General features: G+C 46.0%; 3 protein-coding genes; 1 reads left to right on the plus strand and 2 right to left on the minus strand.

Annotated features, from left to right (window-relative positions):
* Positions 1 to 674: 674 nt before the first annotated feature.
* On the minus strand, positions 675 to 1,836 carry GSTUM_00009743001 (uncharacterized protein). XM_002840881.2 has 2 exons: positions 1,535 to 1,836; positions 675 to 1,480 (listed from the first exon to the last, which is right to left on the minus strand). The coding sequence occupies exons 1-2, from the start codon at positions 1,767 to 1,769 to the stop codon at positions 744 to 746; spliced, it is 972 nt and encodes a 323-aa protein (XP_002840927.1). The 5' UTR covers positions 1,770 to 1,836; the 3' UTR covers positions 675 to 743.
* Positions 1,837 to 3,092: 1,256 nt separating this feature from the next.
* GSTUM_00009744001 (uncharacterized protein) lies at positions 3,093 to 7,550 on the plus strand. XM_002840882.2 has 10 exons: positions 3,093 to 3,826; positions 3,889 to 4,000; positions 4,063 to 4,599; positions 4,652 to 5,038; positions 5,183 to 5,900; positions 5,970 to 6,181; positions 6,275 to 6,314; positions 6,390 to 6,498; positions 6,571 to 6,656; positions 6,712 to 7,550. The coding sequence occupies exons 1-10, from the start codon at positions 3,730 to 3,732 to the stop codon at positions 7,357 to 7,359; spliced, it is 2,946 nt and encodes a 981-aa protein (XP_002840928.1). The 5' UTR covers positions 3,093 to 3,729; the 3' UTR covers positions 7,360 to 7,550.
* A 2,351-nt stretch (positions 7,551 to 9,901) lies between these two features.
* The window catches only part of GSTUM_00009745001 (uncharacterized protein), a gene marked incomplete at its 5' end in the record, with an annotated part of 36,574 nt that continues 24,327 nt past the window's right edge, over positions 9,902 to 22,148 (minus strand). Inside the window, one exon of the mRNA XM_002840883.2 lies at positions 9,902 to 10,786. Coding sequence (XP_002840929.1) covers positions 10,115 to 10,786 — 672 coding nt within the window. The 3' untranslated portion in view covers positions 9,902 to 10,114.

Consider the following 22,148-nt stretch of genomic DNA (forward strand, 5'->3'; position numbering starts at 1 on the left):
GGTGGAGGATTGGGAGACAGTGATTACGGAAGTTGTTACTTTTGCTTCTGGACCTTAGGTAAACTTGGTGAAGGGGCGAAGGGACTACATTTCTTGTAGATATTTTTGAACTGAATGTTTTAAGAGTGCTCAGTATATATGACATGTTGGATAGTGAGTATATGCACTTGCGCGGGCATTGTTTGATAGCCAATTTCGGGCAGATACCCCACCGTCCGAACCTCGAGTGATTCCCTGTGAACCCGTGAACATATTCCTCCCAAACAAAAGCTGCGCCGCTAAACCGGGACGATAGCAACCTATCGTACCCACCGGCGCGACAAGAAGAAAAAAAAATTCCCCACCCCGTACGAACCATCAAAACATTCGCAAAGAGAAAATATGAATCTCTTCCATTGCCCATCATCGTACAGTATCATAGGGACAAGACATGTCAGCAATATACAGCAATTAGACCATAGCAACCAACGCGTAATGCTTCCACCACTAACTCTCCCTTTTCTCTCCTCCCCCTCTCCTCCCTTCCTATGATAATTTCAACCACACCACCGATCCCAACCTCCCGGTAATAATAATATATAGGGGCTTCCATTGATACTTTTTTTTAATTTCTCATAATTAAACCAGCCAGCTAGCTCCCATCTATACAAATCAGATTGTTGGATGAGAGGTGTGGGAAAGAAAAACAGTAACTTGGGACGGTAGAAATAATAACTGAATAAATGAAAGACAGAGGAGAGAAATCATCTCCTGCTTCGTCCACTACCCAGGATACCACCGAGGCCACTCCCGGGGCCTTTCCTGGTGCGTCTCTTGCTGGTATTTGCTCCCCCTGCGCTGCTGGTAGGGGTAACGCCATCGAAGGGACCTTCGTCGATTTCCATCTCGTCGTCCTCACCCCAGCCTCCGCTGCCGCGGATAGCACTCTCATCACCTTCGCTGATGACCCTTTTCCCCTTCCCGGCCACACCTCCCCCTCCTCCTCCACCCGGGACTCCCGAAACAATTCCCGGGCCCATCCCACCACCACTACCACTGCCCTTCTCCTCCGACTTGACAATCTCCTTCCTCATCGCCACAATCCTCTCATACTCGTCCGCAGCCCTCTTCCTAGCGATTGCCTCGCGCTGCACGCATCGTACCTGCTCGTCGATATCGCCGAGGACATCCTCGCATTGCCGGCACCAGTTCTTCAGGGTGGCGATCATATCCGGGATCTCCTCCGGCGCGACGTCGCGGCCAGCAGTGCTGGACACTTCGATGCGCGCAGCCTTGGTATCGAGTTTGGCAACGAGGAGGTGTGCGTAGATTGCGCTTATGGTGAGGTCTTCCAAGGCGCGGGTACTGGGCAGATCCAGGGTGCGCTGGAGGGAGGTGTAGGTTAGGTTCTGTGGGCCCTGGGAGGAGAGAGTTATCAAGGAGAGTTGTTTCAGCTTATGGAGGTGGGCTGCTGAGAGTGGGGGGAGGTTTTTGGCATTGTCTAGGGGTGGATGGGGTGTTAGTTAGCGTTTTAAAGAGGGGATGAGAATCAAACCTCTATAATCACCGTACCATCCGTAAGCGAAGATCTTCAAAAGGTCAATGTACCTCTTCCCGTCACCGGTTTTGGCGAGGGCTTGGATGTTGGGCATTTCCAGGAGTTCACTGAAGACGAAGCAGCCCGGTGCTGCCGTCGCCTGCATGACGAGGTCAGCGGCTGCTCTGCCGGTGGCAGACTTGGCGAGGAGGATGAAGGGTTGGAGGGAGGTTAGGTATTGTTCATCCGCCATCTCTGGTTAATTTTCAGCGGGTGGGCGGTGTTGCACTATATTGCGGATTGGTGGAGGGTCGATTGTTGATGGATAGATGGATGGGTGGATGAATGATGGGAAGATAATTTAGAGCTCAAGTTTGTTGGTGGGGAAGACATACAACCTCATGCGGTAGGCTAAGTTAGCGCACCCAATGATAATTTAGATAAGTCTCAAACAACATGGTTTTAGTGTTGTATGATAATAGCATTGTTCAAGTAAAAGATTAGATTAGATTAATCGGTGAGATCCGACCAAGACTTCTTCCTGCCTCCTGCTGAATAATGCTCTCCTTTGTCCCCAAAGTTGCAGGGGCCAAATTTATTTATGGTGCACAAGATTCCAAACGAATAAAGCAAGCAACAAACGATGTACCTATATCGGTACGAGTAATCCCTGCTGTCGTGCGCTCACTCATTCTTTAACCTGAAACCACTCTGACTCTCAGCTCCGCAGAGAATACATACTGTACGAGTACTGGGGCTATCGCAGTGGTGCGGGTAGTTAGTAGAAGCGAATAGACTACCGTATCATACTTGTATGAGCACAAAGAAAGAGGCAGACGGCAAAAATGGGTCTTGTGGCTCGTGGACTTTTGGCCCAGGCGGTGGCTAGAATGGGTAACTGTCGTAGTAGGTGCAGTACCGATAGTAGTGATACTAGTAGCGGTGTTTTCGGGGGATGGGGGAGGTTTTCCGGTGATTTTGAGCCTTTGTAACGGAGGAGAGCGACCGGTTGGTCATAATACGGTTGTGGTGGGTGATATGGTATGATACTGATAAATAATCAACGAGCCAGGGGAGGAGGAGGAAGAGGCACAAACACCATGAGCTTCAGAGAAGGCATCGCGACATCCTGAGGGATCACGTCCATTTTCGCTGCCTGTACCTAGTTGCCAGCGGTTCAGCGGTTTGCGGATAGGTGCGGCTGCACCCGAGCGTATGGAACTATGTTGGGAAGGAAGATGAATTTTATGTAGAGGGTTTAGTACTGGTATCATACTTGGTATTTTCAAACACCTTCGGAAACAAGGAAATGTGCTGAGACGGGTGGGTGAGTGAGCAAGTGAATAGTACCGGTACGAGTACTCAAGTTCAGTACGATACCGGTAGTCTGGACGGAGCTGCCGGTACTGTAAGATTGCCGTATAGTAGTCTTGTCATGTGGGACCATTTTCCTTCCCACCATATCCTTGTCTGATTTACTTCGCCTGGATTTCTCCCCTCTGAACCTATTCTTATTCTCACACTCTTGCCTCTTCCCTCATCCTATTCTCTCATCTCCCTTGGTGATGGCGGTGGTGTGTTACAATACTGCACTGTGCTCGAGTGTTGTCTTATCCTACCCCCTCGACCCATATTTTACGGATCCAGTAATCAACTTCTCGGGTCTTCAGCCAGAGTGAAAGTGAACATCCTTTTCTCCTTTTCTCCCTCTCTCCCCTTTCTCTAGTTTTGCTGCGGGCCCGGCACTTCTTTTTCTCACTCCCAAATCATTTTCTATTCTAACTTGGCCCTCCTGGCTCCAACGCCTCCGGGGGTTCCACTTGCATCATATCCAACATCTTTTTTCTCCGTTAGAATCCCTCCCCGCCACCTCATACACCCCCCCATCCCCCCATTCCTCTCTCGCTCCCCTAGCCTACACCTGACACTCCTCTCTCGAAAGATCGCCCTTCTCGCCTATCTTACATCTCGACTACCTTAAATTCCTGTTCGGCAAACTTGGACGATATATGGGCTTGGGTGTTTGTTGTTGAAAGGGATCTTATCCCGCTCCCCTTTTTCCAATTCTTTTCACATCTATCCTTTAGTTCCCGCTATTAGATTTCAGCCCACCTTTTTTTTATTTTTAAATTGTTTCTTCTTTTATGGCCAAAAATCATACCTCCGTTCGTGACAGCATGTCAGCCTCAAAACCGGAGGAGGAAGTCCCATTAATGGACTTGGGGGACTATAGGGGGGAGAAGAAACTCGCACAGACTACCATCGCTGTCGATGGAATGACATGTGGCGCTTGCACGTCTGCTATTGAAGGTTTGTTGCTTCTTACATCTCCCAGGGCACTTTTCTGAGCCGCGAGCGTGGCGACAACTTAGGTGGCTTCACAAATGTCGACGGGTTAGAGTCCTTCACCATAAGCCTGATCACTGAGCGAGCCGTTGCGATCCACGATGTCGCGAGACTCTCAGCAGAGCAGATTGTTGGAATGTGAGTTTTAAACACCGAAGTTATCAACTCCGCGGGAAGGTAGCGTTAACCCGGTATGACAGAATTGGGGACCGCGGTTTCGATGCAACGATTGTTTCCTCCGACATCAAAGGCCGGTCACCGGGGGGTAGGCGGATGGGGGCGTCGGCCTCGGGATGGGTCGCCACTACGATTGCGGTGGAGGGCATGACTTGTGCATCGTGCTCAAGCTCTATCGAGGGCGCTTTCAGGAACGTGGATGGTGTGCAGAGCGTCGCGGTGGATTTGGGTACGGACCGTGCTGTTGCTACTCACGACCCGGCAAAGATATCGGCGGAGAAGGTAGCGGAAATCATCGAGGATCGTGGGTTCGATGCGAAGATTGTACGTACTGAACCTGTTGGAGGATATGGACGACGGAGCATGAGCGATTCGACACCGCATTTAGCTACGACGACGATTGCTGTAGAGGGTATGACTTGTGGCGCTTGTACTGCGGCTATTGAGGGAGGTTTCGAGGATGTTGCTGGGATTGGAAGCTTTACGGTCAGCTTAATAACGGAGAGGGCAGTGGCGGTTCACGATCCGAATGTTATTTCGGCTGAAAAGATTGCAGAAATGTAAGCCATCATATTGTATGATGCTTGAAGTTGAATGGCTGATTATTTTTAGAATCGACGACCGAGGATTCGATGCAAAAATCATATCAACAGACCTTCTGGGCAACGATGATCAGGGTGCAAAAGAAGATACCATAATATTCAAGGTTTTCGGCGTGAACTCAGAGGAGGATGCCATAAGGCTAGAGAACTCTTTTCGCACCTGTGAAGGGGTTATCGATGCAGTTGTGACATTACCTGATGCAAGGGCTGTAATCGAATACTATCCGTCGAAAACTGGAGTGCGCAACCTTGTCGATATAGCCGAGTCATTAAACATGAACGTCCTCCTAGCGGATATGGAAGACAATAGCGCTCAGCTAGAATCCCTGGCGAAAACGAAGGAAATCAAACAATGGCAGCACGCGTTCTGGTTTTCGCTGTATTTTGCCGTTCCCGTGTTTTTGATATCCATGATAATTCCTATGTGGTTTAAGGGACTCGATAAGTACATCGGCCAGCTCTGTATAATACCGGGACTGTATCTGGGCGATGTCATTTGTTTGCTGTTAACCATTCCGGTGCAATTTGGAATCGGGTTAAGGTTTTATAGGAGTGCCTTCAAGAGCCTTAAGCACGGGAGTGCTACCATGGACGTTTTGGTGGTTCTCGGAACTTCGGCGGCTTTCTTCTTTTCAATCGTGGCTATGCTCATGTCTGTTATGTGTTCTCCCCACACCAAGCCTGGCACTGTGTTCGACACTTCTACCATGTTGATCACGTTTATTTCCCTAGGAAGGTACCTTGAGAACAGAGCAAAGGGCCAGACTTCAAGAGCCTTATCAAGGCTGATGTCTCTCGCTCCTTCGATGGCAACAATATATGTCGACCCGGAGAGGGCAGGATTGAGCATGGAAAACGACGATAATGCGGGCGAGGAGAGGACTATTCCAACAGAACTTATCCAGGTCAACGACATTGTGATTGTCCGTCCAGGGGATAGAATACCTGCTGATGGAACTGTCGTCGCGGGAGAAAGCTACGTTGATGAGAGCATGGTCACTGGAGAACCCATGCCAATCCTCAAATGCAAGGGAGCACTATTGATTGGTGGAACAGTCAATAGCGCAGGTCGTCTTGACTTCCGAGTCACTAGAGCCGGGAGGGACACTCAACTGAGCCAGATCGTCAAGCTCGTCCAAGAAGCCCAAACTTCCCGAGCGCCTATTCAACGAATGGCTGATGTCCTCGCTGGGTACTTTGTCCCTAGCATCATCGCGTTAGGATTAATCACCTTCATTGGATGGATGATCCTTAGCAATGTCCTGAACGAACCCCCGGCAATCTTCTCAAAGGAATCTAGCGGCGGGTCATTAATGGTCTGCTTGAAGCTCTGTATCAGCGTCATCGTCTTCGCCTGCCCATGTGCCCTCGGCCTGTCCACGCCTACCGCAGTGATGGTAGGTACGGGCGTCGGAGCAGAGCAAGGTATCCTTGTCAAAGGTGGTGCAGCGCTAGAGACTGCGACGAAAATCACGCAAGTCGTCCTGGATAAAACCGGAACGATAACAATTGGACGAATGACCGTTACCGTGAGCAAGCAGTCCACAGCATGGGGATCTACCGAATGGAGATCCCGCCTCTGGTGGTTGCTTGTCGGCATTACTGAATCTGGTAGTGAGCATCCTGTCGGCAGGGCCATTACCGCCGCTGCTAGGGAACACTTGGATCTAGGTGTAGACGGAGTTCTTGAAGGGTCGATCGCGGAATTCAAAGCCACTGTCGGCCGCGGCGTTCAAGCGAACATTAAGCCAGCCACTGAGCCAAGAGCTTACAAAGTCCTTATTGGAAACACTAGATTCCTTAATGAAAGCGGCATCGAGGTCCCCGAAGACGCGGTTAGCGAAGCGGAAGGCGTAAGTCTCGCAGTCCACGCTAGAAATGCCGATGGAAACACCTGTGTCTTTGTTGCAATTGATGGGGAATACGCAGGACTGGCAGCACTTAGTGACGAACTGAAGCCAGACGCTAGATATGCTGTCGAGGCATTATACAGACTGGGTGTCAAAATAGCAATGGTTAGTCTCCTCCCCGCTTCTTCTGGCCACCCACCTCATCTAACCTCACGAACAGGTAACTGGCGACCAAGAAGCCCCCGCCCAACAAGTCGCCAAACAAGTCGGCATACCCCTTTCAATGGTCTATTCCTCCGTTTCTCCAGACAAAAAGCGGGAGATAATAAAGTCCCTCCAAGCCTCCGGCGAAATCGTAGCTATGGTCGGCGATGGCATAAACGATTCCCCAGCGCTCGCGACTGCGGATGTCGGAATCGCGATGTCCTCGGGCACGGACGTGGCTATGGAAGCCGCCGACATCGTCCTCATGCGGCCCCAATCTCTGCTGGACATTCCCGCAGCCCTGCACCTTTCCAAGACCATCTTTAGCAGGATAAAGCTGAACCTGCTCTGGGCGTGCTTCTATAACATCCTGGGTTTACCGTTTGCCATGGGGTTTTTCTTGCCGCTGGGATTGCACTTGCACCCCATGGCGGCGGGCGCTGCCATGGCGGCTAGTAGTGTTTCTGTCGTGTGTTCCAGTCTGCTTCTGAAGTTCTGGAGAAGGCCGGTTTGGATGACGGTTGATGGGATGAAGGCCGAGGAACTGAGTGATCTGGACGCGCCCAGGGGCCCCAGCACGGGCTGGCAGAGTAGGTGGGGAAGGTGGAGAGCCGGAAGAAGAGCTAGAGATGGGTATGCCCCCGTTGGCACGGAAGAGGTGTAGATTTTGGTTGGTGGGTGAGCCGAAGAGTATATATATGATATTATTTCCTAAATTAGCGCTTAACTGCGCGCGCTTTGTGTTGCCCTTGTTTTTCCGGTGCTTTTTTTACTTCTGTTGGCTGGGGGCTTTTTTTTATATAATGGGATGGGGTATTTTGGTACAGCAAATTAAGTCGGATGATATAGCAATTACTCGCTTCACCCTTACGCCATTTTGAGAGGATTGATCGTATCGCATGTCGTCGTTGCAGTTCGTGTTTCGAGCCAGGATAGGACATTGTGAGCAGGTTTGCGCTTGTTCAGAACCGGGCTGCGGCATACCCATAGAGTACATTCAACACGTAACCCTGATAGGAAGTAACGAGTGAGAGCATGTGCGCGAGTGATTATCTATGTATCACCCTACTAGAAAGTCGGGCATATTCTACCCTCTCCTGAGCCTGCTCATTTTGTCATTGGTATCTTAGCTGCGATTATTCCTTTCAAGTGTTACGCTTAACCTCGGGAGGAAGGTGTTCCTTCTCCGGGCGGTGTTTGCGGTGCGTGAGGTGCCTATCTGGTGGGGCGGTTTGGCGGAATCCTAGGAACACATTGGATAAACCCGTGTGAATTAGTACATGGGAACTCTCGGGGAGGAATTTCGGTTTCACATCATGTTATCTGCTGGGGGGTGTCATGGGGAAGAAAAAAACAGTGGGCTCTGCACTGGGGGCCGATTGAACGCAAGTTCTTTGGTGAGGCTGTGGGAATGACTGGTTTCTGCTGCGGGTCTACTGGTTTGTAGAATTGGGCCATGGAATAGTGGATGTAATTGCTACTCGTATCTCCGCACCAAGAATGGGCACTGCTTTTGGAATAGCCCCCCCACTGACCTATCATATGATACAAAAAGTATGGTTGTTGAAAGCTGCTTTTCTAAAGGAACCCGTAAACGGCCACCATAGAGAGAGACAACAATAAATACCACCCAAGCTTGATAGCAATATTCTCCAACCCCGAAACTAATATGACAAAAGACATTATCTAGAATTACGTGCTGATTTGTTTCCTCACTAACTTACGGCCCATAAGATTAATTTTCGAGCCATGGAGTCACTTTCGACTAGTTCCAACATGGTTCGATTTCGTTCATCACGATCGGGTTCTGCGTCAGAAAGAGATGCCTATTCTTGGCGCGGAGGCACGAGTACGGTGCTCGAGCGGCAGGGGTGAGGTGTTGTCCTCGAACAATTGGGTAGCCGATGGAAAGGGTTGGGGGGGGGGAAGGGATTAGTGAGCCGGGAGTTATTTATTTGCCTAGTTTGATTTTAGAATAACCATTCGCGGGTCGAATTCTGGAAATTTGCCTTTAAGTGTGGGGTTAGATTTTGGACCATTTTGCTATCGATCTTTTCGATAGGAACTTGGTTTTTTTTCCTCTTTTCTTCTCTGAGGGTCGGAACGAACGGTTGCTACTGGGGAAAAATTACTGATCCGTACAATATTTTGTGGTTCCCTCGAAGTACGTGCTCTCGCTAGGAACTTTGATCATTGGAAAATTTAATACTATTTTGGGGTCTTTGAGCTTGTGGTGCTCGGAAGTAGTCGGTTATCTGGATAACTTGGACTATTACTCGTGACATCTTCCTTGACTAGCAGGTTTTTGCACGTTACTCGATTGTTATACTCCTGATTACTTGAGGTTGGACAAGATTTTTTGGCACTTGGGTCGTTGCTCTTCATGAGCTAGTATTGTTGTGGTTTTTTTTTTTTTTTTTTTTTGCTGAGGTCTTGACATTGTCTACTTACTGGAATTGTCCCAGCCATCTATCGTAAGACCGGTATTGTTTTCTGTGGGTGGAAATAAGGGCCTCTCGAGATATATATATACATATATATATTTATGGGAATGTCCTGGGGAATAAAGCTATACTAAAAGGGACGCAGGTAAGACTGCGATGACCCCCTGCAGGAATTTACAGTATAGTATCGAATATCCTTCCATTCCGCTGATACAAAACTTGGCTGGTGCCGAAAGCTTTAATCTAATACTACTATAGGCAGTAACGCGCCGCGTGGGAGTGGTACCATAGGATGGTGTCTCTCACCCTCAACTCCCCGCTCCTCCCCGCTCCTCGGATCAAGTATGGTATCGTAAAACCTGGAAGCGCCGTATCACATCTGGCCTCGACAAAAGAAAGTGGAACCAGCGAGTGTTAGGCAAACTGTGAGGAAATCTGGCTAGGGTATCATTACTGGAGAGGAATGCTTATGATACTGGCGTCACGAGTCATCACTGATGGCATGAGTGGCTGCGAACGGAAAGTTTCCATAACGTACGGTAGGATGCGATACAGTACGGTTGACTTATTAGGCTCCATTAACTTAGCCGGACCGGCGTGAGGAGAAATTCTGAGCTTAATGGAGGAGTTGGATGAGTGTAGGGTTTACATACGGCATCCAGTGTGAGACACAAAAAGGTAGGTTGAACTCAGCCTGGGCTTTTGAATATGGAATTAGCCACTTGCAGCGCAGATGGTAATATTGTGAATGCAGCTTGGCCCTTCTTCTGTAACGCCCTCTGCATGCAATCTTCCTCATACGCCCCTAACTTAATAATACATAAACTTTGCAATGCCCCCACCTAAAAGCTAGTCACCAATAAGGGGTCATCAAGAGCCCGACGTTATAACAGCTAAAATTCGGAAAATAATAATAAAAAAAAAACATAGCCAACATAATTTTATCCCTGAGCAGACATAAGCCTTTTATCTCTGTCATGATACTTCGTCTAAGGTACTCGTCGCCCGGGCATAAAGAAACATCGAGAGCTGGTTAAAGCTCCTTAGAGTCGCTGGATGGTTTGGCCCTAGAGATTTCTCTGCCTCCGTAACCGCACGTCGATACATGATCTCCGATTCATCGTACTTTCTCTTCTCGTGCAGCACCGCACCTAGCTTAATGAGACTGCGGAGGGTGTGTCGATGACCTGGCCCCAGAGTCTTCTCTCGCCCTGCCAGCGCTCGCCGATGCATCATCTCCGCCTCGTCGTACTTCCTCTGTCTTTGCAGCAACCCAGCTAGGTTATAGACGCACATTAGGGTATCTCGGTGGTCGGGTCCAAGCGTCCTCCCCGTGCCGATTACTGCACGCCGATACATAATCTCCGCTTCGTGGTGCTTATTCTGATTACGTAGTGCCACACCAAGGTTGTTGGCAGTTAGTAGGGTATCTCGATGGTCTGGCCCAAATGTCTTCTCTCTGCCTGCCAGCGCGCGTCGACACATGACCTCCGCTTCGTTATACATTTTTAGATCAAGTAGCGCTTCTCCAAGGATATTCACACTGTCGAGGACATCCTGGTGATCGGGCCCTAGAGCCTTCTCCATAGTCCCTAGGGCGTGTCGATATATGATCTCAGCTTCTTCATACTTCCTCTCATCGAGAAGCTTCACAGCTAGCCCAACAACACCTAACAGGACGTCTGGGTGATGTGGCCCAGGCGCGCTCCCCCCACCTACTGGGTTCACGCTTCCCACTTCGTTCTTTCTCCGATCGTGTAGGACAGCATCTAGATCATTGGCGCTTCGTAAGGTATCTTGATGGTACAGCCCGAGTGTTTTCTCTCTGCCCGTCAATGCTTGTCGGAGGATAATCTCGGCTTCGTCGTACTTTTCCTGATGATATAGCACCTCACCGAGATTATTGGCACTCTGCAAGGTAATTGGATGATCTGGCCCGAGCGCTTTCTCTCTGCCCGCCAATGCACGTCGATACATAATCTCCGCTTCGCTGTACTTTCCTTGACCACGTAGAGTGGTACCGAGATTGTTGATACTCTCCAAGGTATCTCGATGGTCCGGCCCGAGCGTTTTCTCTCTACCCGCTAATGCACGTTGATGCATATTCTCCGCTTCGTCGTACCTTCCCTGATAATGCAGCACCATACCTAGATCCCTAGCACTCTGTAAGGTATCTCGATGATCTAGACCGAGTGTTTTCTCTCTGCCCTCCAGCGCCCGTCGATGCATCAACTCGGCCTTGTCATACTTTTCTTGACGATGCAGCACCACACCCAGATCACTCACACTCTTTAAGGTATCTAGATGATCTAACCCGAGCGATTTCTCTCTACCCGCCAATGAACGTCGATACATAATCTCGGCTTCGTCGTACTTTCCTTGACTGCGTAGGGTCGTGCCGAGATTATTGATACTATCTAAGGTATCACGATGATCTGGCCCAAGCGTTTTCTCTCTACCCGCTAATGCACGTTGATGCATAATCTCCGCTTTGTCGTACTTTCCCTGATGATACAGCACCACACCAAAGTTATTAACACTTTGTAAGGTATCTCGATGATCTCGCCCGAGCGTTCTCTCTCTTCCCACCAATGCACGTCGATAGATAATCTCGGCTTCGTCGTGCTTTCCTTGGAAATACAGCGCCGAACCGAGATTATCGACGCTATCTAAGGTATCTTGATGATCTCGCCCGAGAGTTCTCTCCATGCCTGCCAATGCACGTCGATGCATACTCTCCGCTTCGTTGTAGTTTCCCTGATGATGCAGCGCCACACCTTGGTTATTGATTCTCCTTAAGCTATCCGGGTCATCTGGGTCAAGCATCTTCTGCACGCCTGCCAATATATACTGACTCATAATTTCTAATTTGTAATACGTCCTCCGAGCTATTATCCGGGTGTGGGAATTTTAGGGCCAGAGTCCCCCTCTATTGCGACGGGTGAGCCGAACTCGTCGTCACGGTTATCCTGAAACTAATCTCGTCTATTAGGTGTGGCAGCGTTGGCTCGTTTGCCTAAATACTTGGGTATGAATTGGGCGCGGTTGGGAGTTATTGCTGGAGCTCTGACGTTTGGTACTGTAAAGCGTTAGTAATAAGGATTGTTCCTGGGAACGCTAGCTAGAGCTTAAGGTTGCTCTCAGTGCGAGGGCTACACTTACTCCGTTCATACGCCTGTTCTTTAACCCGTACTGTTTGATTCTTTCCCAATTTTCCTTCGAGTTTTTTCACTCAGCCGGGGGGTCTAACTTAGCCGGTCTGCAGCATACCAACAGCCAGCGTCAGATATGAGTAGGGTCTGCATCAATAGCGAGGATCAGACCTGCGGTGTGATGTAGAAAATAATCCGAATATTTCGAATTCGATAGTAGAAGGTGAGAAAGTTCTGGAAAGGAGCTCAAGATAGCCTGCTCTTGACATGTTGGGGTGAGGCTGAGAGGTGAAGTGCACACACCCATCAAAGCCAATCACGTGGTTCAGGCCAGTCCTTCTGAGAGGCTGCTCGGGTACGAGTACAGTACTTGTAGACTACCATGCGTTCTAACCTCCCCAACTTCTGGCAGAAGGACTCAAACCAAAAGTCTAGTCCAAAAAATGTCTGGCGGTTTATAACCTACAGGTAGCTAAAAATCCATAGTTTTTTGGTATAAGGTGGCCATTTCACCACTACTTCTTCCTCCGGACTGTAACTTACAGACAATTTACTGCTCTCGTCTGCAGAATGAGGATGACGTAGTTATTCCTAAGTCATCTTTTGGTATTATTTGGCCAATTTTCAATCATAGAGGCTCTCTTTTTACACCCACGCATTTGGATACGGATCTTACTGTTTCGCAGCACCCGAAGAATAGATGTTTTTTTCCTTGTAATGCCACAGAAAGGACTCGCTGACCACACTACTGATGGCGATATGATCTGCGGCAGAATAGGAAAAGCGTGACCACGACGAAGGCTGTTGATGCAAGCTGATGACCGTCTTAGAGGAGGATAAAAAGTATGTGTGCTCGGTGAGAGGAGATGGTCGACTATGTAATTATTATAGTATGATAGTATGATATATTATCTCTTTCGGTGGTTGGTCTCAAGTAGCGCTGTCAGGGACCTTCAATTACACCTTCGGAACCTGGAAGTAGGACGGCTACTTTGCGAATAAATAATGATGCTAAATTCCTAAATTTACATGATCGAGTTATTGGTAATCACGCTATTTTTCACAGCTGAGCGGGAGATCTCGCCGTCGAGTTTGCATAGCATACCTCAGCCAGGTATGTTTGGGAAACACCAAAGCTGGAATTCGTGGTGCCCCGACTTTGGGGCCAGGCAACAGTACTGTACCTTACCCGCGATTGTCATACCTGGTGAACACTGGATTGTAGCATTTCCATGTTATACTGGGCACACTTGTAATTGCACTGGTGAGTATCTGCCCAAATTCTCTCTCTCACGAGCCTCATCCCAATCTTCCTTTTTTGAATTATTGATGTCCTTCTAGCGATTGCTCTTTTAAACCGCTTTTCGTATACCTAACTTCAGGCGGAGTAGTTATTTCTTCCCGAGTAGCATTACAGCATCACATATGAAATACCCACCTAGCGTAGTAATTAAGCAAGATTCAGGAATAAATTGGTGAATCCCATAGCAAATTGGCAGGAACCCGGAATTTCAATTCCTCACCTCATTACCTACCATCTTCAATATCACAGGAAAAATAAATCAAGCTATTCTCTACGGGGACTGGGAGATTGATATGCTTACCCATTGGTAGCATTGAAGGAAAGATCGGCCCTACCGCGGAGACGGAGTGTGCTGTGTAGTCAATTGGGTGCTGGAAGGAAAGGGAATAGATTAAGGATAAAAACAATAATTATTCGTCCCTTACAATTTGGGGATATGAATCAGCAATGCATCTTGAACTCTACACAGGTTCTCTAGTGCGAGAGTGGCCGAATTGGTCTGTGTACACAGCCTCACCTTTTAAATGACCTTTTCACTATTGGTCTCCTTGTAAAGTTGTAAACCTACTGGACTTTCTCAATATTGAAAAGGGTCCGGAGTGGATAGATACAGCCACTAGACAAAAGTCTTGGTGATGGCGAAATATGAGACAGTCTGTGCCATTCTGAATCGCGTAATGCCGTCCACCTCCCCCCTCCGGGTGCCCTTAAATAACCAAAAAAAAAAAAAAGACATCAGATGAAATTGTAAAAATTAAAAATTAAAAGCTAAATAGTAAAAATAAAAACTAAAAACTAAAAATTAAAAATTAAAAGTCCACCTAGTATCTGGTATGCCTCCCTTTAGTATCAATAACTGTGGCAACTCTGGAAGGCACGGAATACCAGAGCTTTTCAAAAAAGGAATCGGAAATGGTTGCCCATACGAGGGGTAGCACTTCTGCCAGTCATTCCCGAATCCTCTAGGGACCCCCTTGGGTATCCGGGATATCTGGGTATTGGAGGTGGAGGTGTTGCTTGAGCTCAACCCAGGAGTACTTGATGGGTTTGAGATTGGGGGAGAGAGGAGGATTGTAATGTATTCGCAAGATACTAATCACGTTATCGGTAATAGATACAATAGTTAGCAGGTGGCCTGCTCTACCAGAGAGAAGGCGAGAGCTGAGAACTAAAGGAGGCTTTGAGAGTATACTGAGGAACAAAGAAGTAACTGTTCAACCAAGTATATTGAAATACTGTCTGTCGAAGTCTGTCTTTTCCATCGTGGAATCAGGCGGTCTTTAAGTACACAAATCTGTTCATGTCTAGTATGAACGAAACTAATCAAAGGTATCAATCGATACACTTTGGTAAAACTAATTAAGTATTAAAGCGATACTTAAAACAAAATATAAAACAAAACCAAGTATTAAAGCAATACTTAAAACAAAACATAAAACAAAACCAAGTATCAAAGCAATACTTAAAACAAAACATAAAACAAAACCAAGTATCAAACAATACTTAAAACAAACCAAGTATCAAAGCAATACTTAAAACAAAACATAAAACAAAACCAATAACCAAGTACTAGTACCGGTTACATTCCCCAAAACAAAACAACTGTTTAAACAAACAAAACCTAATAATCATCAAAAGCGGAGTCTGAGAAACTAAAGGCTTTAGTTTCTGCTATGAGCTCATCATCATAAGTGTCATACCAGGGATAAGAGAAAATCCTAAGAAAACATCTAAACTCAAAGAAATGCAAATTGCAGTAGTCATGAATACCAGATTCATTTTGTACATCTACCCAAGCGTTATCACAATCAGGACAGTAGTTCACCCATAGGACGGCGAAGTATTCTTCAGGTTGGATAACATCATGGTTCAACAACAATCCAACAATCTGTTGTTGCAGTGTCACATTAAGTTCCACATAGTTTGATATCATTATGGTATTCGGATGGTGGATGGCGATCAGATAGGGTTGTAGAGAGCCTGCTCTATAGCCTGATTTTCCTCATCGCTGCTTTTGAATTCCAACTCAAAGTATGGTACCCAGAACCTATCCCTTACTTCGGGTTCAACTTGCCATCGCTTGGCTTCTGGCATTATCAGTGTCTAGCACATTGTGATGTAATTGATCATTGGAGAGAGGGATTTATTTGGCATGTTGTCCTTCCACCATTCATTCACCATATCCAGAGCGTACTCTAGTCCTTTCAGTGGTTTCCAGCTGTTTTCGCTCGTTGGGTATCCTTTCCATTTTACCAGGAACTGATCATTTCCATGCCAAAGGTGGTAGTCTCAGATTTCTTCAACTTCCCATTTATCCTTCTTATCAATAATGATATGTGCAGGTCAAGAGTGGATTCTTCCAGGGAACTTGGAGTCGTCATTTGGGTGGAATCGCTTGACGGCAGAGACGTGGAAAATGGCAGTATTGTGGCGATACATGCATCCATCCATCTGGACAGTATAGTTTTCTGTATGCTTGTCAAAGGATAAGACCTTGAAGGGTCCTCGCCATCGTGATTGTAGTTTCTTGCTACATCCAACATTGGTAATAAACATATTTCCATGGACCATAAGCATGTCACCTGGTGCAATAGGAAGGTACTTGCATCGTTGTTTCTGCACAGTAGTAGTACTCTGGAATCGGGCTGCTTTAACAGCTTGGAAAGCATTATTCCGGATAACTTGATGGCGGTTTAAGTGGTTATCAGAGGCGGGGATTGAGGAATTCTTGAATAGTGTTGTAGGTAGGAGAGGGTATTGGTGGCCAAATACTGCCTTGTATAGAGACTTTCCCAAGGTGTCTGAATATCCGGCATTAATATATGCGACAAGTTCAAGGAGGGCTGGTTCCCAGTTGGTCTATCGTTCATTGATCTTGTTCCTAATTCCGGTCTTGACTTTGCGGATCTTTTGTTCTGCTTGGCCATTAGTCTCATGATGCCCAGGAGCAGCCATAGTGTGGTTAATTCCAAGGGAGGTCAAGGTTTGTTTTCAGAAACTAGTGGTGAAGCGGGGATCAGCATCACTGACAATGGATAATGGGTATCCATGGGGGGTAAATAGGTATCGCGAGAGGTTATTCTAGGTATCTTTAGAGGAGTCAGTGACCTTTATTGGTATGAGCCATATGTATCCAGAAAGCTCATCCACAACTGCCAAGATAGTATCATATTCGGCGGACTTGTTGAATGGTCCTGCGAAATCGATGGCATAGGATTTGAATATTTCACAAGGTAGCTAAAGGGTCTGCACTGTCTCTTTAGGGAGTTGTGTTCGTTCCTTATTTGCCTGGCAGAGTTCGCATTGTTTGATGAAATCGCAGAAGTCCTTTCGCATTTCAGGCCAGTAAACATATTCTGAGACATATTGGAGATTGCGGTCCGCACTATGGTGGTCTTTGTTGTGGATTTTGGTAATGACATATTCCCTAATAGTCATTCTATTTAACATGTGGTCTTTCAGGATGTATAGGTAATGTTCACCATAACGGGCACTGGTATAGACCATTCCATTGAATATGTTGTAGGAGGCGAGATCTCCATATCTGGAGCTATCCATAGCTTTGAAATAGATAGAGTCATGGTAGTATCCTGCTATCATTTGGCTTCAGAAAGAGGAGGTTAATTCTTCTGTGGTTGATCAAACATCTCGTTCATCCTCAATGAGGGATCCTCTTGTCAGTTCAACATGGTTTTTCTCTTCTTCAAAGGTTTCATAGAGCTGTCAGCAGTACTCAGGAATCGTGGGGGGCATAACAGAAACAATGATTTTATTGTTGTATACTTGTAAATGTCCACCATACAGTAGTTGTGAATCCATTATGGGGGGAGAGGATGGCGGTGCTGACTGCGGAGGGTGTAGGTAAGATATTGCATTCATCTAAGCTGCTGCTTGTTTGAGTTCTTCAAGACCTTGGTCTCGTTTTGGGGTGGGGTTAAGGATAAGGGGAGATTGGATTAATCTATCGTTAACTTCATCCATCATCTCTTCTGCTCCTTCTACAGTGTCAAAAATGGTATTTTTGGAATCATCAGCAGAAGTATAGTATGGTCGCTGGTATCTGTTGCCGAATTTAATTTCAGTCTGGTGAAAGGGGCAGCTATCAAGGTAACAGTAGGACCAGTAGATTCTGATTTGTTCAAGCTCGTGAGGAGGTGTACTGCGGAGGGTGCAATCATCTTTCCACTCATCATCAATATCTTTTTCTCATTCTGTTCCAGCAGCTCCGTACATGGTGTAAGAGAAAGGATTGAAGAGAGAGGCAGTATTGGCGGTAGCCAATGATGGTTCTTGTTCATAGGAGGTGTTGTCAGGGCTATTTTCGCTTTGTCTTGTATGGTCATAAACAAAAGAAGAGTCTGTGAGTTCTTGATTCTCATATAGGCAGGAGAGAGCATTAGCTAAATAGTTGGTTCTTTCAGGGGTATAGATGATTTTAGCATCCTATTAGCTGATTTCTCCTATCCATTGTGTTCTTCTTCCTCCAGGAACCTTTTTTGTCTTAAGATTAGTGAGAGGTTGGTGGTCAGTGACAATGGTGAAGGTATTGCCCATCAGGATGTGGTTGAAGGCAGCAAGAGCATCGATCATGGCAAGGGCTTCCTTGTCTGTAGTTCCATAGTTCATCTGTGAATTAGTGAACTTCCTGTTGTGTAATGTCACCGGTCTTGCCGTTTCATGCAAAGCTCCTGGTCCAACCCATGCTCCAACTCCAACATCTGATGTGTCAGTAATCAGCCATATTGGGTCTGGTTTACAGTAGTCGATAGGCCATATAATATCGGCATTCTTAATCAATTCCTTGATGTTGGTAAAGGCTTGGTCATGAGTATGGGTCCAGACAAATTCTGCATTGCCAGTAAGGTCTATGAGCAGTGCAGTCACAGTGGCGTGATGTGGTAGGAACTGGGAGATATAGTTGACTAGTCCTAAGAATCACATAAGTTCCTTTTGATTTTGGGGTGTTGTCCATTCTGTTAAACAGGATATTTTCCTGGGGGCTGCATATATTCCTTCATCGTCTATCACATGTCCCAGGATATCGAGCTTATCGGCAAACAGGATTAATTTGTTTCTGCTAGTGTATAACTTAGCTTCTCTTAGTCTGGTACAAACCAAACCTATATGGTAGGCATGTTCCACTTCGGATTTTGAAAATATGAGGATGTCATCAATGTAAACCCATACAAAATGGTGGAGGTATTTGCTTAGAAGGTTTTCCATAATTTGCATGAAGGTGGCAGGCGCATTCATATCACCTTGTAACATAACTTGGCTAATGAAACTTCTGAAGAGTGTTTTGAAACTATTATAGCGTTCGCTTTCTGGATCTAATCTTGTTTGGAAGTAGGCATCACTTAGGTCAATCTTGCTTCAGAATCTAGCCTATCCAACTGTATTCAAGATCTGGGTTTGGTTTGGGATAGTGGAGCTGTCCATAATCGTGTTTTCATTCCATAGTTTGAGGTCAACCAGAGGGTGAATTCTTTTGCTGTCTGCTTTGGATTGGACAAATATAGGTATGGTACCTGGTGCTTCCACTCAGTAGATGACTTTTCTTCTTTGTTGTTGGTTTATCCAGTCATATAGCGGGTTTTTGTATGCGTCAGGGATGAAGTAGGTAGGTTGGTTCTTAAGATTAGAGGGGTCTCAACAGTGGATATGGTGGTTCACTTCCCTCATAGGCAGTAGTTCTTCAGCGATCTGATCAGGGAAAACATTCGAGTACTCATCCAATAGGCATTGTGCAGCTGCTTCACAGACTGTGGCTCGGTACTCTCTGCTTGTTGGTTTACATAAGACTCTGACCTTCTGATCTGGGAAACTAATAGTTGGTTCTCCACACCTGATTATAGCTTTGTGGCGGTTCAGGAATAACATCCTTATCAGGGCATCGTATTTGGCTAGGTTTCCAATTAGCATCTCTTGGGGGGGTAGGACGGCGGAACCAAGGTGGACAGTTGCACTACAAGTTTTGTGGCTTGTGGATCGTGATCCTTTTACTGCCATATTGACTGGTATAGGCTGGTTAAGGTCTCGAGTGGGGAGTCCATGGACAGAGATAAAGTTATTGCTGATCATATCTCTTCCAATTGTGCCAGTGTCGAATAGGACTCGAGCTTTCTTGCTATTGATCAGAATAGTACCTTCTAGGATGGTGTGTGCTTTAACTGTAGTAGGAGGTCAGATACTGTTACACTCCACATCGATGTATCTGATATGGATCTCCTCAAATTAGCTGGATTGGGCATCATTACTATTGCTCTCAATATTGTGGGCTGATACCTCTTGCTTTATTGCCTTTCCTTTTCCCTTCTTCGTAGGGTAGTTCTTTGCCATGTGTCCTGTTTTTCTGCATTCAAAGCATTCTCCTTTCTGTCATCTCGATTCTTTAGTGGATTTGGTTGTCTTCTTGAAAACCCGTGGGGTATCTTCTTCAGAGTAGTTGGAGGGCTTGTGTCGCAGTTGCCTATTATTGCTAGAGGATGTCTGTATCTTATACGCCTTAGTTTCATGGAGAATAGCATCCTTTCCTTCTGCCCTTGCAATTATTATTGCAATATTATCGTCATTGTAACGTGTTCGCAAGGTGCTAATCACGTTATCGGTAATAGATACGATAGTTGGCAGGTGGCCTGCTCTTCCAGGGAGGAGGCGAGAGCTGAGAACTAAAGGAGGCTTCGAGGGTGTACTGGGGAAACAAAGAAGTAACCGTTCAACCAAGTATATTGAAATACTGTCTGTCGAAGTCTGCCTTTTCTATCATAGAAACAGGCGGTCTTTAAATACACAAATCTGTTCATGTCTAGCATGAACGAAACTAATCAAAGGTATCAATCGATACACTTTGGTAAAACTCTTTAAGTATCAAAGCGATACTAAAACAAAACATAAAACAAAACCAAGTATCAGATGATACTTAAAACAAACCAAGTATCAAAGCGATACTTAAAACAAAACATAAAACAAAACCAAGTATCAGATGATACTTAAAACAAACCAAGTATCAAAGTGATACTTAAAACAAAACATAAAACAAAACCAATAACCGAGTACCCGTACTGGTTACAGTCATCTTCCTCAAGTAGTTCTACCTCTTGCTGGAGGGTAGGATGCATGGCATCATAGAATCGTCGCTTAAGGATGTAGTTAGATAAGCTTCCTTTCTTCATTCGGTCCTTATACATCATTAGACTTTTAGCTACGTCTGTGAATCTTTTGACATACATTCCATTGACTTGGTAGAGCTGGTTGAATTTGTTATATAGGAGGTCGTTTGGGATAGAGGATTGGAATCAGCCTTTCAGGTAATCAAGAACCGTAGATTCTCTTAATCTTACATTTCCGCCGTATTTCTTATAGCATTGGTGCTATGCGTCGGCTGCCTTTCCTTTGCAGAATGATCCAATGTATAGTCCAGTTGTAGGGTCTTCCACGTCTTTCCCTTGTAGGAGAAGGTAGTGTGTGATTTCAGTCGTCCATCAATCAAAAGCTTCAGGTTTGAGGTCTTTTCCTTCTCCTGTAAACTTTGCTGAGAGGTGGTGTTTGAACTTAGGAGGTTCAAATGCTCTGGAAATTTCCTCTTCTTTTGGCTGAGCTCCAGATTTTCCTCCTCCTGAGGGCCCTTCTCCTGTACTAGCCATATCTGATTCACTGCTGGATTCCGGGTCAATCGGAGGTTCAAAGAAAGGCTTCTTTGCTGGCGTAAAAGGGAATTCTCCTGGGAGTTGTGTGTCTTCCATGTTTGCAGGTTCTCCCAGCTCCTTTGTAGAGTGCTGGGTTTGTTTCTTTCTTGTAAGGTCTTGTTGTAGGATTTGCTTCCCACTCCTGGTCATCAATGACTCTATATTGGTTTTGAGACAAAGTCAAATGTGCTATGATTCTGCCACTTCTCTCAAGTAGCATTCTGAGATAGATGTCGATAAATTGATCAGGTCTAAATCCGGAGACAGGTTCTTAACCACTTGCTGAGGTTAAAAAAATATAACGTATTCGCAAGGTGCTAATTATGTTATCGGTAATAGATATGATAGTTGGCAGATAGCCTGCTCTTCCAGAGAGGAGGCGAGAGCTGAGAACTAAAGGAGGCTTCGAGGGTATACTGAGGAACAAAGAAGTAACCATTCAACCAAGTATATTGAAATACTGTCTGTTGAAGTCTTCCTTTTCCATCGTGAAATCAGGCGGTCTTTAAGTACACAAATCTGTTCTTGTCTAGCATGAACGAAAGAAATCAAAGGCATCAATCCATACACTTTGGTAAAACTAATTAAGTATCAAAGCAATACTTAAAACAAAACATAAAACAAAACCAAGTATCAAAGCAATACTTAAAACAAAACATAAAACAAAACCAAGTATCAAACAATACTTAAAACAAAACATAAAATAAAACCAATAACCAAGTACTGGTACCGGTTACAAGGATGATCTTCAAGATTGATCCTGTTGTTTGCAAACCACTCTCAAGTGTCCTTAGTCATATGAACATGGGCATTGTCCTGCTAGAATAAGGGTTCACCAACTTCTCGCTCAATGTCTTCCATCATAGGAG

This window comes from Tuber melanosporum (assembly GCF_000151645.1).
Source record: "Tuber melanosporum whole genome shotgun sequence assembly, scaffold_60, strain Mel28".
NCBI classification, from domain to species: Eukaryota; Fungi; Ascomycota; class Pezizomycetes; order Pezizales; family Tuberaceae; genus Tuber; species Tuber melanosporum.

What these genes read in the sequence shown, in the direction of transcription:
- GSTUM_00009743001 (XM_002840881.2), bottom strand. Translation starts at nt 1,769, where the DNA reads ATGGCGGATGAACAATACCTAACCTCCCTCCAACCCTTCATCCTCCTC. An exon ending in ATGGTACGGTGATTATAGAG is followed by an intron (nt 1,481 to 1,534) that starts GTTTGATTCTCA and finishes ATCCACCCCTAG; the next exon opens with ACAATGCCAAAAACCTCCCC.
- GSTUM_00009744001 (XM_002840882.2), top strand. Translation starts at nt 3,730, where the DNA reads ATGGACTTGGGGGACTATAGGGGGGAGAAGAAACTCGCACAGACTACC. An exon ending in CTGTATTTTGCCGTTCCCGT is followed by an intron (nt 5,039 to 5,182) that starts GTTTTTGATATC and finishes AATCGGGTTAAG; the next exon opens with GTTTTATAGGAGTGCCTTCA. An exon ending in GGGAACACTTGGATCTAGGT is followed by an intron (nt 6,315 to 6,389) that starts GTAGACGGAGTT and finishes GCGAACATTAAG; the next exon opens with CCAGCCACTGAGCCAAGAGC.